Source organism: Leptonychotes weddellii, chromosome 7, assembly GCF_054177405.1.
Source record: "Leptonychotes weddellii isolate Sample4059 chromosome 7, ASM5417740v2, whole genome shotgun sequence".
Lineage (NCBI taxonomy): Eukaryota > Metazoa > Chordata > Mammalia > Carnivora > Phocidae > Leptonychotes > Leptonychotes weddellii.
In genome coordinates, this window is record NC_138375.1 from 112,562,105 (window position 1) to 112,572,746 (window position 10,642).

The following is a 10,642-nucleotide window of genomic DNA, read 5'->3' on the forward strand; positions in this document are numbered from 1 at the left end:
TTTGGCAGTATGCTGTCATAGGGAGAGAACCATACACCCAATCATTCCCACTTTGACTAACTTATTCATTCTCTCAGTAAATATTTATTGAGTGCCTTTCTATGTGGCAGATAGTATGTTATTCACACGAGAGACATTGGTGAACAGATCAACAGAAGATCCCTGCCTTTGTGGAACTTAAAACCACATGAGGGAGATAGATTTTATCAAAAATGTACAGAAATGAATATATTGCTACAGACTATGAAATGTGCTATGGACGAAGTGTGGATTGAAAGCCAGGGATTGTCATTGCTGCCCCATTACCAAGTAGCTGGGTAATGTTTGGGCAGACCACTTCCCCACTGTCTGCCTCGCTTTTCTCTTACACGAGTGACTCTTGCTGTTCCCGGGGCCCTTGTGGGTCTGAGATGAAGCAACTATAAGAAGGAGCTGTTAAGTGCCCTATAAAACCTTAAGATGATGGGACTGTCAGAAAGATGAATGCAGCTGAGTAGGTTTTCTAGAGTTTGGGGAGCCTTCAGACCAGGAAATCTCCCAGCCAGTGTTAATGCTGGCTCTGTAAGGGGCTCTGCAAAAAAATTCTGAAAGCCCTGATTTGTTTACTGATTCATTTGCTAATTTCCATGGTGTAAATATTTCCACCAAGGCTGATTCAAACTGCCAGTGTAATGTCACTAAACACCAAGATGGGAAGACACGTGCACGATGAGCTCCAGGTCCAGCACACCACTGCTCCCAAGGGTCCCTGGTGTGGTGCGGGACAGCAAGGCAGGGTTCTGGTTCATAGAAGTCCCGTTAAGCTTCAGTTGAAGAAACAACACAAATCTGACAGAATCATTCTTGTGTCTAGTAGTGCTTTTTTTTTTTATTTTTTAAAAAAGATTTTATTTATTTGAAAGAGCGAGAGAGCACGAGTGGGGGGAGGGGTAGCAGGAAAGGGAGAAGTGGATTCCCCACTGAGCAGGGAGCTCAATTCAGGACTCCATCCCAGGACCCTGGGATCTTCACCTGAGCTGAAGGCAGGCGCTCTAGTAGTTCTGTCTTCTTGATTGAAAATCATGGCAGTTAATTCACCAAATGCTATTGGCTCAATCCCTGGGAAAGAAAAGAGTATCTGGTGGGGGGATGTCCTAAGAGCACATGGAGGGTACACTTATGATTATGGGTTTAGGAATATAGTTCCCCAACTCAGTGGTCTGTGCAGGCTTTCTAACTAATTGTGCCTCTGAGATGGAATATTGCATAATGTTAGAACTTGAGTTTTTGGAGTTAGAGGTGAGTTCACATCCCAGTTCTACTACTTCTTGGCAGCGTGACCTTGGACACTAACCTCTCTGAGGCTGTTTCCTCATCTATAAAATGTGAACACCGATACCTACTTCACAGGATTTGGGGTGGATTAAAGGAGATCTTGCATGTAAAATGCATAGCACTGTGTCTCTTGTTATTTAAAATTAGCCTTTCTCAAATCTTGAGTAACAAATTAAGTCCATGTGCAAAAACCTAGTTTTTTCCCTGATCTTGTCAAAACTGGCTTCTTTTCCTCCATCCTATGCTTTGCCGTGAATCACCCTCAACTGGACCTTTTCCCTTGCCAAGTCACCGCCCTGCCTATTTTTAACTTAAGTCCCCCTTCTTGATTTTCAGAACACGTTTTGAAAGCAGTTGTAAGTGCCCCAGCGCTCTGCACTCTCCTCTCTGGGTGTAGGTACAGTGTGGTGCGGCCGCCTCCCTCACTGGAGGGGTGGTAGGTATAGGGGGTCAGCTTCATCTGGTGTTCTGGCCAAGGCTTGTGCTTACATCAGAAGTGTGGGGAGCCAGGAACTGTGAAATTCGATTTTCTCTATCCTTTTTCCACCTAGCAACCTTGTGGCACCCAAGAGATTGGTTTTGGAATATAAAGCAGTGAGGAAATGATGCTCTTTTTGTTGAAAAGTAAAACCCTAAGCATGCCTTGCGGCAGCTGGTTTCATCATGGGATGCATAAAAAGTGTTTTCATCTGAGTACACATCACCCTGTCCTGTGATCAGAACCACAGGGTTTCTGCTTAGATTTCATAGACCAGGAGTTGATACCCTTTTCCTCTAAAGCACCAGATAGTAAATATTTTAGGCTCTGTGGACCATAGAGTCTCAATTCAGTTCCGCTGTTAGAATGTGAAAGCAGCCACAGACAGTATGTAAACGAGTGAGTGTGGCTGTGGGTTCCAGTAAAATTTTATTTATGAAAACAGGTGGCAGGCTGAATGTGGCCTGTGGGCTGTAGTGGGCCAGCCGCTGCTGTAGGCCCGTGACAGACAGCTGAGAATGGTGGGTAAGAGCATGAGTGCTGGCGTTGGGTCTGGGTGGACCCCAGCCCTGCTGCTTTGTGGCTCTGGGCCTGGGTGAGTCACTTCATGCAGTTTCAGAGGATCTGCTCCCTGGACTGTCCCTGGAGTCCAGGCTACCAGCGTCCATGAAGCGCGTGGCTCAGGGCTTGGCGCCTGGTAAACATCGGCTCCTGCTGCCAGTCCCTTAACAGGAGGTGCTCTTGGGAATGATTTTAGGCACATTAAGGCCTAGAGCTAGCTGCAAGTTTATTGGCTTATTTTCTAAGCATGGAGCCTCAATGAAAAAAACCCATGGTGCTGCTGAGAAGGTCACTGTTGCCGAGCGCGGGTGGCTTTCACAGCTGAGTAGGTAAACAGTGCAACTGAGTGGAACCAGTGAGACAAGCCAAGCCAAAAATAAAGATAAGGTTAAATACCGACTTTATTAGACTCAGCTTGCTTTTTATCTTTTATAACGAAGACGAAGCTGGTTGATGGGGAAGGGCACGATCAGGAAATGTCACCTCCTCAAGGACTTGCGGTTCGTTCTTCAGCAGAGATTTGTCACCTGGCCGTCGGCTCTGTGCCCGGTGTTGTGCTAGATGGCTTGCAAGAGCTCCCAATCTAGTAAAGTGGAGCAGAAGGAAGTTGGATAACCACATTGCAAGGCAGAACAGGACTGTGGTTGCCCACCAACTCATCCGGCACGGTCTGACTTCCTTTGGTCTCCAGCTTGCATTGGTCCCTGCCCTGATTCTAGTCCCCCTTTCCCCAGCCTGGACAGCTTCCACTGCCTCCGTACATGCTTGTTCTGAACTTACCGGTCCATTCATTCATTAAAGGAATATTCGAGTATGTGTTATTTGCCATGAAATAAGACAAGGTCTCTGTTCTTATGGATCTGAAAGGCTAGTTGGAGCAACACAGTGATTCACAAACTAATGCTATGAGGGTGAGGGATAAAGCTCTATGAGAGTGAATAATCTAAAAAAATAAACTGGACAGGGAGGATTTCCATGGTATGTGAATGTTTATGTTTGTGCACATAGAGGTTACTTTTTGCAGAAGTGAGGGCATACTATCCAGAGATAGTGCTCCTTTCTTTCTGTTCCATTCCATTCTTTTCTTCTTCCCTTTCTGATCGATTCTTCGCCTATTTTGAGTATGCCCAGCCTGACTTAAGTTTATATTTAGGAAATAGGACCAAAGCATCATTAACATATCAATACACACAAACTATTCTTAGGGTTAGAAAAATTAGAGATTTTTTCCACCCCTGGGAGTTAGTTTCCATTTCAACTTTATGCCACATAAATTTTGTTGTCACATTTTCCTTTTCCCTTAGAATTTCTTTTCCTCTCCCCTCTGCTTTTCATTTTGAAAAATTTCAAACCTATATTAAAGTTTGAAAGCATGCACATTCATATACTCTTAACCTAGATTCACCAGTTAACATTTTGCTTCATTTGCCTTATTTCTCTCTCCACATATTTAAACTTTTATTTTGCTGAACCATTTGACAGTAAATTGGAGACATGATAACACTTCATCCCTAGTATTTGAGTATGCACCTCCTCAGAACAAGGAAATTATCTTTATTTAGCCATAAAACCATTATCATACCAAAGAAATTTAACACTAATACAATGATATTAGCTAATACATAGTCAGCATTCAAATTTCCTAACAGTCCTTTATGGTTGTTTCTTTTAAATCCGTGATCCAATCAAGGATCATGCATTGCATTTAGTTCACATGTCTCTAAATCCCCTTAATCTAGAACTATCTCTCAGCCTTTTTTTTTTTTTAATCTTTCATAATATTAATGGTTTTGAAGAATTCAGGCCAGTGTCTTACAGAATTGCAGAATGTTCCAAATAGGGAGTTGTCTGATTTGTTTCCTTACTATAAGATTCAGGTTAAACATTTTAGGAAGAAAGTACTTTAGGGGATGCTGTGTCCTTCTCATTAAGTCACAATCAGGAAGATAAGTTTGTCCTGTTATTGGTGGTGCTAACTTAGGTCACTTGTTCAAGGTAGTATCTGTCAGATTTCCCCATTTGAGGCTGCCCCCACCCCTGCCATCATGGAATTAGTAAGTCATCTGTGAGGTGATAACTTTGAAAACTATCCTGTTCCCCAACAATTTTTCATGCAGTGATTTGAGCATCCACTGATGAATTTTGCTGAATTAGTTATTACATTTGTGGTTGCAAAATGATGTTTTTTTTCTGTCATTCCTTCTCCCTTTATTGGCTGGCATTTGTCTGTGAAGAAGAGCCCTTCCCACATTTTTAAAAGTATCTTTGTGGATTCAATGGATTCTTTTTTGTTCATTGTGTTATGATCCATTACTGTGTTTTTCTTTCATTCTGAGAATGTTTTATTTAATGAATGAATGAATTAATTTATTTATTAAAGTAGGCTCCATGTCCAATGTGGGGTTGAGCTCACAACCCTGAGCTCAAGAGTCACATGCTCTACCAACTGAGCCAGCCAGGCGCCCCTCTGTGAATGTTTTAAACTGAGTTATGACTTAGGCACCGTGAAACGTACAGATACTACGTATACAGACTAATTAGTTTTCACAAATGCATATGTACATGTAACTCCCACCTTGTCAAGATACATAACATATCCATTCCCCCAAAAGTTTCCTTTGTCACCTTCCTAGTCATTCCCCCACCCCACTTCATCAAGAAGCACTAATCTGATTTCTTCATTATTCTCTTTGATGTTTTGTCCCAGATGTTGGCAACAAAAGCCCCGTTTGTTGGCTCTGTGTTCATTTGACGTGTCCATCTTAATCTTTGAGCACTTTCTTGGTTTCTGGCGCAAGAAGTTGTTTTGTTTTATTCTTTTTACCAGCTGAAAATATCCCATAGTATGTATACTAGTTAAATAATTTCTCCATTAGTGAGCTTTAGGTTGCTTCCTTTTTATTTTGTTACAAAAATGCATCAGCAAACATCCTGGAACACATATTCTTTTATGAGCACCACCTTTTTGAATATTTTTGTAGGCTAGATCCTAGAAGTGGTATTTCTAGGTCAAAGAGTATGTACATTGAAATATTTGATTGATATTGCCAATTCTTCCCTCCCTTCTTAAAAAGCTGTGTTAAGTTTCCAGAAATAGTGCTGGTTTCCCTGCAGCCTTATCAACATTGAATTTTATCCATCTGTGTGTATATGATTTTGGATTTCTTCTTGAGCATGGTGAACATCCAAACCAGAGAGCCTCCTTTTTGGTTTCGAGCCCGATTTTCATTTGTAGAGAAATGAAATCTCTCTTCAAGGGAGAGGTTAAACCAAGGAGAAATTTTTGACGAGAAATTCTCTGTCATTCGCTGACCCACTCAGCATTTTTACAACACTGTGAGTAAATGCTAGCTGATATTACTACCATCTTGATGACCAGCTTTTGGGCAGATGATATTCTTATTGTCTTGATTCTGCATTAACCGCACTTGGGAGATGAATGAGGAGAGGGATGTATGCGAGGGGCGTGGTGGCCTTGCCCCAAAGTCTTCTGGTCTTCCTGTGCAGTCTTTGGTTCAGGTTTCCTGCTCTGTATTTCTATCTTTAAATAACCATGAGACCTGATCTTTATTTTGCAATGAACTTGGTGATTCTGCATTTGGGGTAGTAGGTTTCTTATAACCTGTGTGTGTGATATCACTCTGAAGTCAGCTAGTAGACAAAATCTTTCCATTTTTCTTTTATTGTAAATGTTGAACCTTAGGTTAACAACCTTTGTGGATGATTTGGACATTGGACTTCTTTTTTTCAGATTGAGGAAATTGTTTGGAAGCTCTTCTCTCTGCTACAGTTACCTGTGTTGATTTTCTTGATAGGTATTTGAAGCTGTGATTTCATGGATCAATTATGAGAAAGAAACCCGTTTAGAGCACATGGCAAAACTGATGGAACATGTCCGTCTTCCTCTCTTACCGAGGGATTACCTGGTCCAGGTGAGTGCTGTGTGAAGAACCAAGGGCTTTCCTGCTCCCCCCGGCCTCTTGGAATAGCTGCAGGCAGCCCTGGTTGGGTGGGGTGGTTGAGGAGTATTAGGGGTCTTTTGTACAGGTTGAGAGCACCAACCCACTGGCCTAAGTGTGAATGAAGCCTAGTAGTGTAAGGGTCTTTTCTTAAATTTTTATTACTGAAGTGTAGTTGACATACAACACTCTATGAGGTTTAAGAGTGTAGGTTTGAGAATAAGGCACTTAGGGTTTAGTTCCTGCTCTGCTACTTGTTAGCTTTGAGTTTTTGTTTAACCTCTTCAAACCTTAATTTCTTCTTTGATAGAAGGGATATTATACGAAAGCCCCACAGGATTGTTGTGAGGACCAAAAGAGTTGTAAATATGCAAGTCAGGTGTTTAGCATGGAGCTGGGCATAGGAAATGTTCACTGGAAGTTAGCTGCTTTTACTGTAGGGGACCTAAGCAAGAAGGGTCATTTCCATGTTGCCATGTTCTCTTTACCTTCATGTTAGGCAACTTGGAGCCCAATTCAGGACTGCACAAACCAGCTCCTCATAGGTGCCTGGGATACATATTGCTTCTACTTCCTCTGAGGAAGGAAAGAAAAATTAAGAATTATGGGGTGCCCCTGTGGTGCCACATATTTAATTCTTATAATAACCCTGTGAGGCAAAGATAAATAACCCTCTTTTTACAAGTCTGGGCCTTGAGGTTTATGGAGGCTGAGAATTATTTGGCAGTAGAAGGCAGGGTCAGGATTCAAATCCAAGTCTGTTGACCCGGAAGCACCCGCCTTTCACTAAGCAGGCTGTTACCTTTAATACTCTCTGTTCTGTTGATCCATTGGCTTTAGATAGTCTTGCAAATGGGCAGAGGGTAAAACTTAAATATATGAACAAAACAAAACACGAAGGCAGTAGGCCAACCCTCCTCTGTTGCTAAGAAGTTTCTGGAAGGAATGAAAGGTGTGAAGCAAGGATAAGAGAGATCTGGTTTAGCAACCCAGCGGCTTAGCTCTGTCACTTCCCAGCCATCTAACACTGGGCAAGCGGTCAATCTTTCTCAACCCCAGTCTTCTCATCTGGTAAAAATAGCACCTGTCCTTATAGGATTGTTTGGGGATAGAATGAGATAATGCACATAAAGGCTACAACACTGTGAGTGAATGCTAGCTGATATTACTACCATCTTGATGACCATGGATGCTATTGAGAGTAGCGGGAGAATATTGTATCCTCACAAACACTCGTAAAATCATCAGCTTGTGACTCTGTTGACCATAGGTCTAATGGATCAATGAGATGTTCTCTGAATCTCTGAACCTCAGTCATTCTCAGGTGCTGAGGCATACACTTGCCAGCCCTTGTCTGCGTCCTGTGTTTTACACTTTGGATGGTACCACTGCCCCCTGGTGGCAGCGTATCCTTCCTGTAGGGAAGGTTCCCTAAGCAGAGGGACTGAACTGGCCTGAGCTCCCAGTGTCGGAATCAAACCTCCTTCTGTCCTATGGGAAACTGACCAAAGGTAGAGGTAGACATCTGGCCTCCAGCCCAGCATCACTTGCACAGGAAGGTGATCTGTGGACCTGGGTTCCAGGGAAAACTAAAGAGACCTTAGAGACCCTTGGTCATGACCTCGATCTGGTGTCTACAACTGAAACTTAAAGATAGTAGAAAATAGTTCTTAGGTTAGTATGGCAAAGTAGGCTTAGATCTGGAGAAGAAGGCGGTCAGAGGCAATGGGCATGAACACTGTTGTGTGGGACCCCCCCCCCCCACTCACCTTTTCAAAGGACTCTTCAGAACACCTCTGGAGTGTTTCATTAACACTCATTTGACCTTGAAACTTAAAACTAGTATAACCTGCTGCGGGTGGTTGATCTTGGTGGGTGAGGACACAGGGAAAGCCCTGGGCAGACCTGCACCAACACTGATTTCTGGGGAAGGTGTTTTTGTTTGTTTTTTAACCAGTAACATTTATTAGGCTTTATTAATTATTGTGAAATGTAGATGTAATATGCTATATCTTAAATTTTTTTAAAATTGTGTTTATATATAGTATAAAGTTCATCATTTTGGCCATTTTTAAGCGTACAATTCAGTGTACTAATTGTACTCGTCATGCTGTACAACCATCACTATATCCATTCTTAAAACTTTCTTGTCACCCCAAATTGAAACTCTGTATGGTGAAGCATTAACTCTCTGGAGGAACTTTTCATTCAAGCTGAATGCATTCTTTGGGAGAAGTAGCTGTTTAGGCATCATTTCACCTTCCATCCAAACTTTTGAAGCTATCTTCTCTTGGGGTGCCTGGGTGGCTCAGTCACTTGAGCCTCTGACTCTTGGCTTCTGCTCAGGTTGTGATCTCAGGGTTGTGAGATTGAGCCCTATGTCAGGCTCTGCACTCAGTGCGGAGTCTGCTTGTCCCTCTTCCTCCCCCTCTGCTCTTCCCCTTGTTTGTGCTCTCTCTCCCTGTCTCTCAAATAAATAAATAAAATCTTTAAAAAAGAAGATACTCTCTCACCCCTTTTAATTTTTTTAACTGATCCTAGAAGCTTATAATTTGTACCAACCTGGATCAGTCCTTCAGTGAGGGTGGGGTGAGTGGGGAAACCGTCCCTGAAAATGGGAGTGTTCCTGGGGATCACCTCTGGGGAAGGAGGTGCCCAGTGGTGACAGAGGCTCTATCATGCCAGTCCTTCTTTTCCTGCCAGCTCCAATGCTTCCGGGCAGGTGATGGCCTGGCCACATTTCTGTTCCTAGTTACAGGTGGGGCTCAGTGACACCTTGTGCATGACCAGCTTGAGGGCTGAGGTAATTGAGGTGGGGAGGCCCTTCTACTTCTCTGACTGGACTTGAGTGCCTCAGAGTCACAACCCTTGTCTTGTTCGTCTTTTTCTTCCCGGAGTGTAGCACCGGGCTGCCCAACAATGAGACATTCGATCTTTGTTAGTGTTGAATGAAATTGATCTCTCCTGCTAGCTCCTAAACACTCCAGCAAAGAAAATGTGAGGTGGCCTCCGAAGACCACACTACCCCTTATAGATACACCACACGGCAATCTGACCTAGGCCAAAGGACAGAGATTTGAGAGTCAGAGCACCAGCATGGTTTCACCCGTGGTCTTGGTCATGAGATATTTTGGCTTATACATGCTGAGCATCTGCTTAGGTCCACATAGCTCTGCAGTATGTGAGGAAGCCATAGTTCCAGCTTAGATAGGGTCCAAGATGAAGTCAGTAGGTGGGACTTTGTGCAGGACATTCTTTCTGCTCTGGTATCACCACTCTGCTATAGAGCACCTCGTTGGCCAGTTTTGCCCCTGAGGCTTTCACTGTAAGACAATGGATATGAATTCTTCTTGACTCTCATCTTGTTTGACTCCATGCCTCCAAAGGTTGGCTGATGGATCCTGCTCTCTTCCTCTTTCCCTCCCTCTCCTCTCAATTGTCTAACCATTTGCCCTAAACATTATAAGGCACTCAAACCAGGAGGAACGTGGATGAAGCCTTCAAGACAGCTAATTGTCCTTGTTTTGTGTAATTCCATTTAAGCCTACAAACTAACATACCAGTCAGACACAGCCAGTGAGGTTATATTCCTGTCTGTTTGATGCCAGAACTTAACCACTTACTCTACCGTGCTCTTGAAATGCAGGAGGTAGGCACTCAGTTGAAAGTCTGTGATCTTCCTTTTGGGGTCTGAGATGATGTGGTGGGTGTTTAAAAGAGTGTGGGAATACAGAAGTGACTCAGCCTTGGTGGGGGGCAGATTGGGAAATGCGGCTGAGCTCGGCTCCTGGATCACCTGTGGGTTGTTACCTCCAGACGGTTGAAGAAGAAGCTTTGATAAAGAATAACAACACCTGTAAGGACTTCCTCATCGAGGCCATGAAATACCATCTGCTCCCTCTGGATCAGAGGCTCTTGATTAAGAACCCGAGGACCAAGCCCAGGACTCCAGTCAGCCTGCCCAAGGTAAGCCCCAGCCCAGTCAGTGCCAGCAGGCGGGACTGTGTTCTGGGCAAATGGCCTTCTGCTCCTGCCTCCAAGTCTAGCCTCACCCATGGCTGCCCTGCTTCTTGGTTGCATTTACGACCTAAGAGATGGAGTCTGCTGGTTCCTTTTAAATCTGCTGGTACCGGGGCGCCTGGGTGGCTCAGTCGTTAAGCGTCTGCCTTCGGCTCAGGTCATGATCCCAGGGTCCTGGGATCGAGCCCCACATCGGGCTCCCTGCTCGGCGGGAAGCCTGCTTCTCCCTCTCCCACTCCCCCTGCTTGTGTTCCCTCTCTCGCTGTGTCTCTCTGTCAAATAAATAAATAAAATCTTAAAAAAAAAAAAA

At 43.7% G+C, this 10,642-nt stretch overlaps 1 protein-coding gene across 3 annotated transcripts in view; it reads left to right on the forward strand.

Annotated features, from left to right (window-relative positions):
• Positions 1 to 10,642, forward strand: part of KLHL3 (kelch like family member 3) — a 95,003-nt gene that overhangs the window by 47,439 nt on the left and 36,922 nt on the right. For all 3 annotated transcript variants that reach the window (XM_081827021.1, XM_081827019.1, XM_081827020.1), the window contains 2 exons: positions 6,169 to 6,285; positions 10,129 to 10,278. In XM_081827021.1, coding sequence (XP_081683147.1) covers positions 6,169 to 6,285; positions 10,129 to 10,278 — 267 coding nt within the window. The remainder of the gene's footprint in view (positions 1 to 6,168; positions 6,286 to 10,128; positions 10,279 to 10,642) is intronic.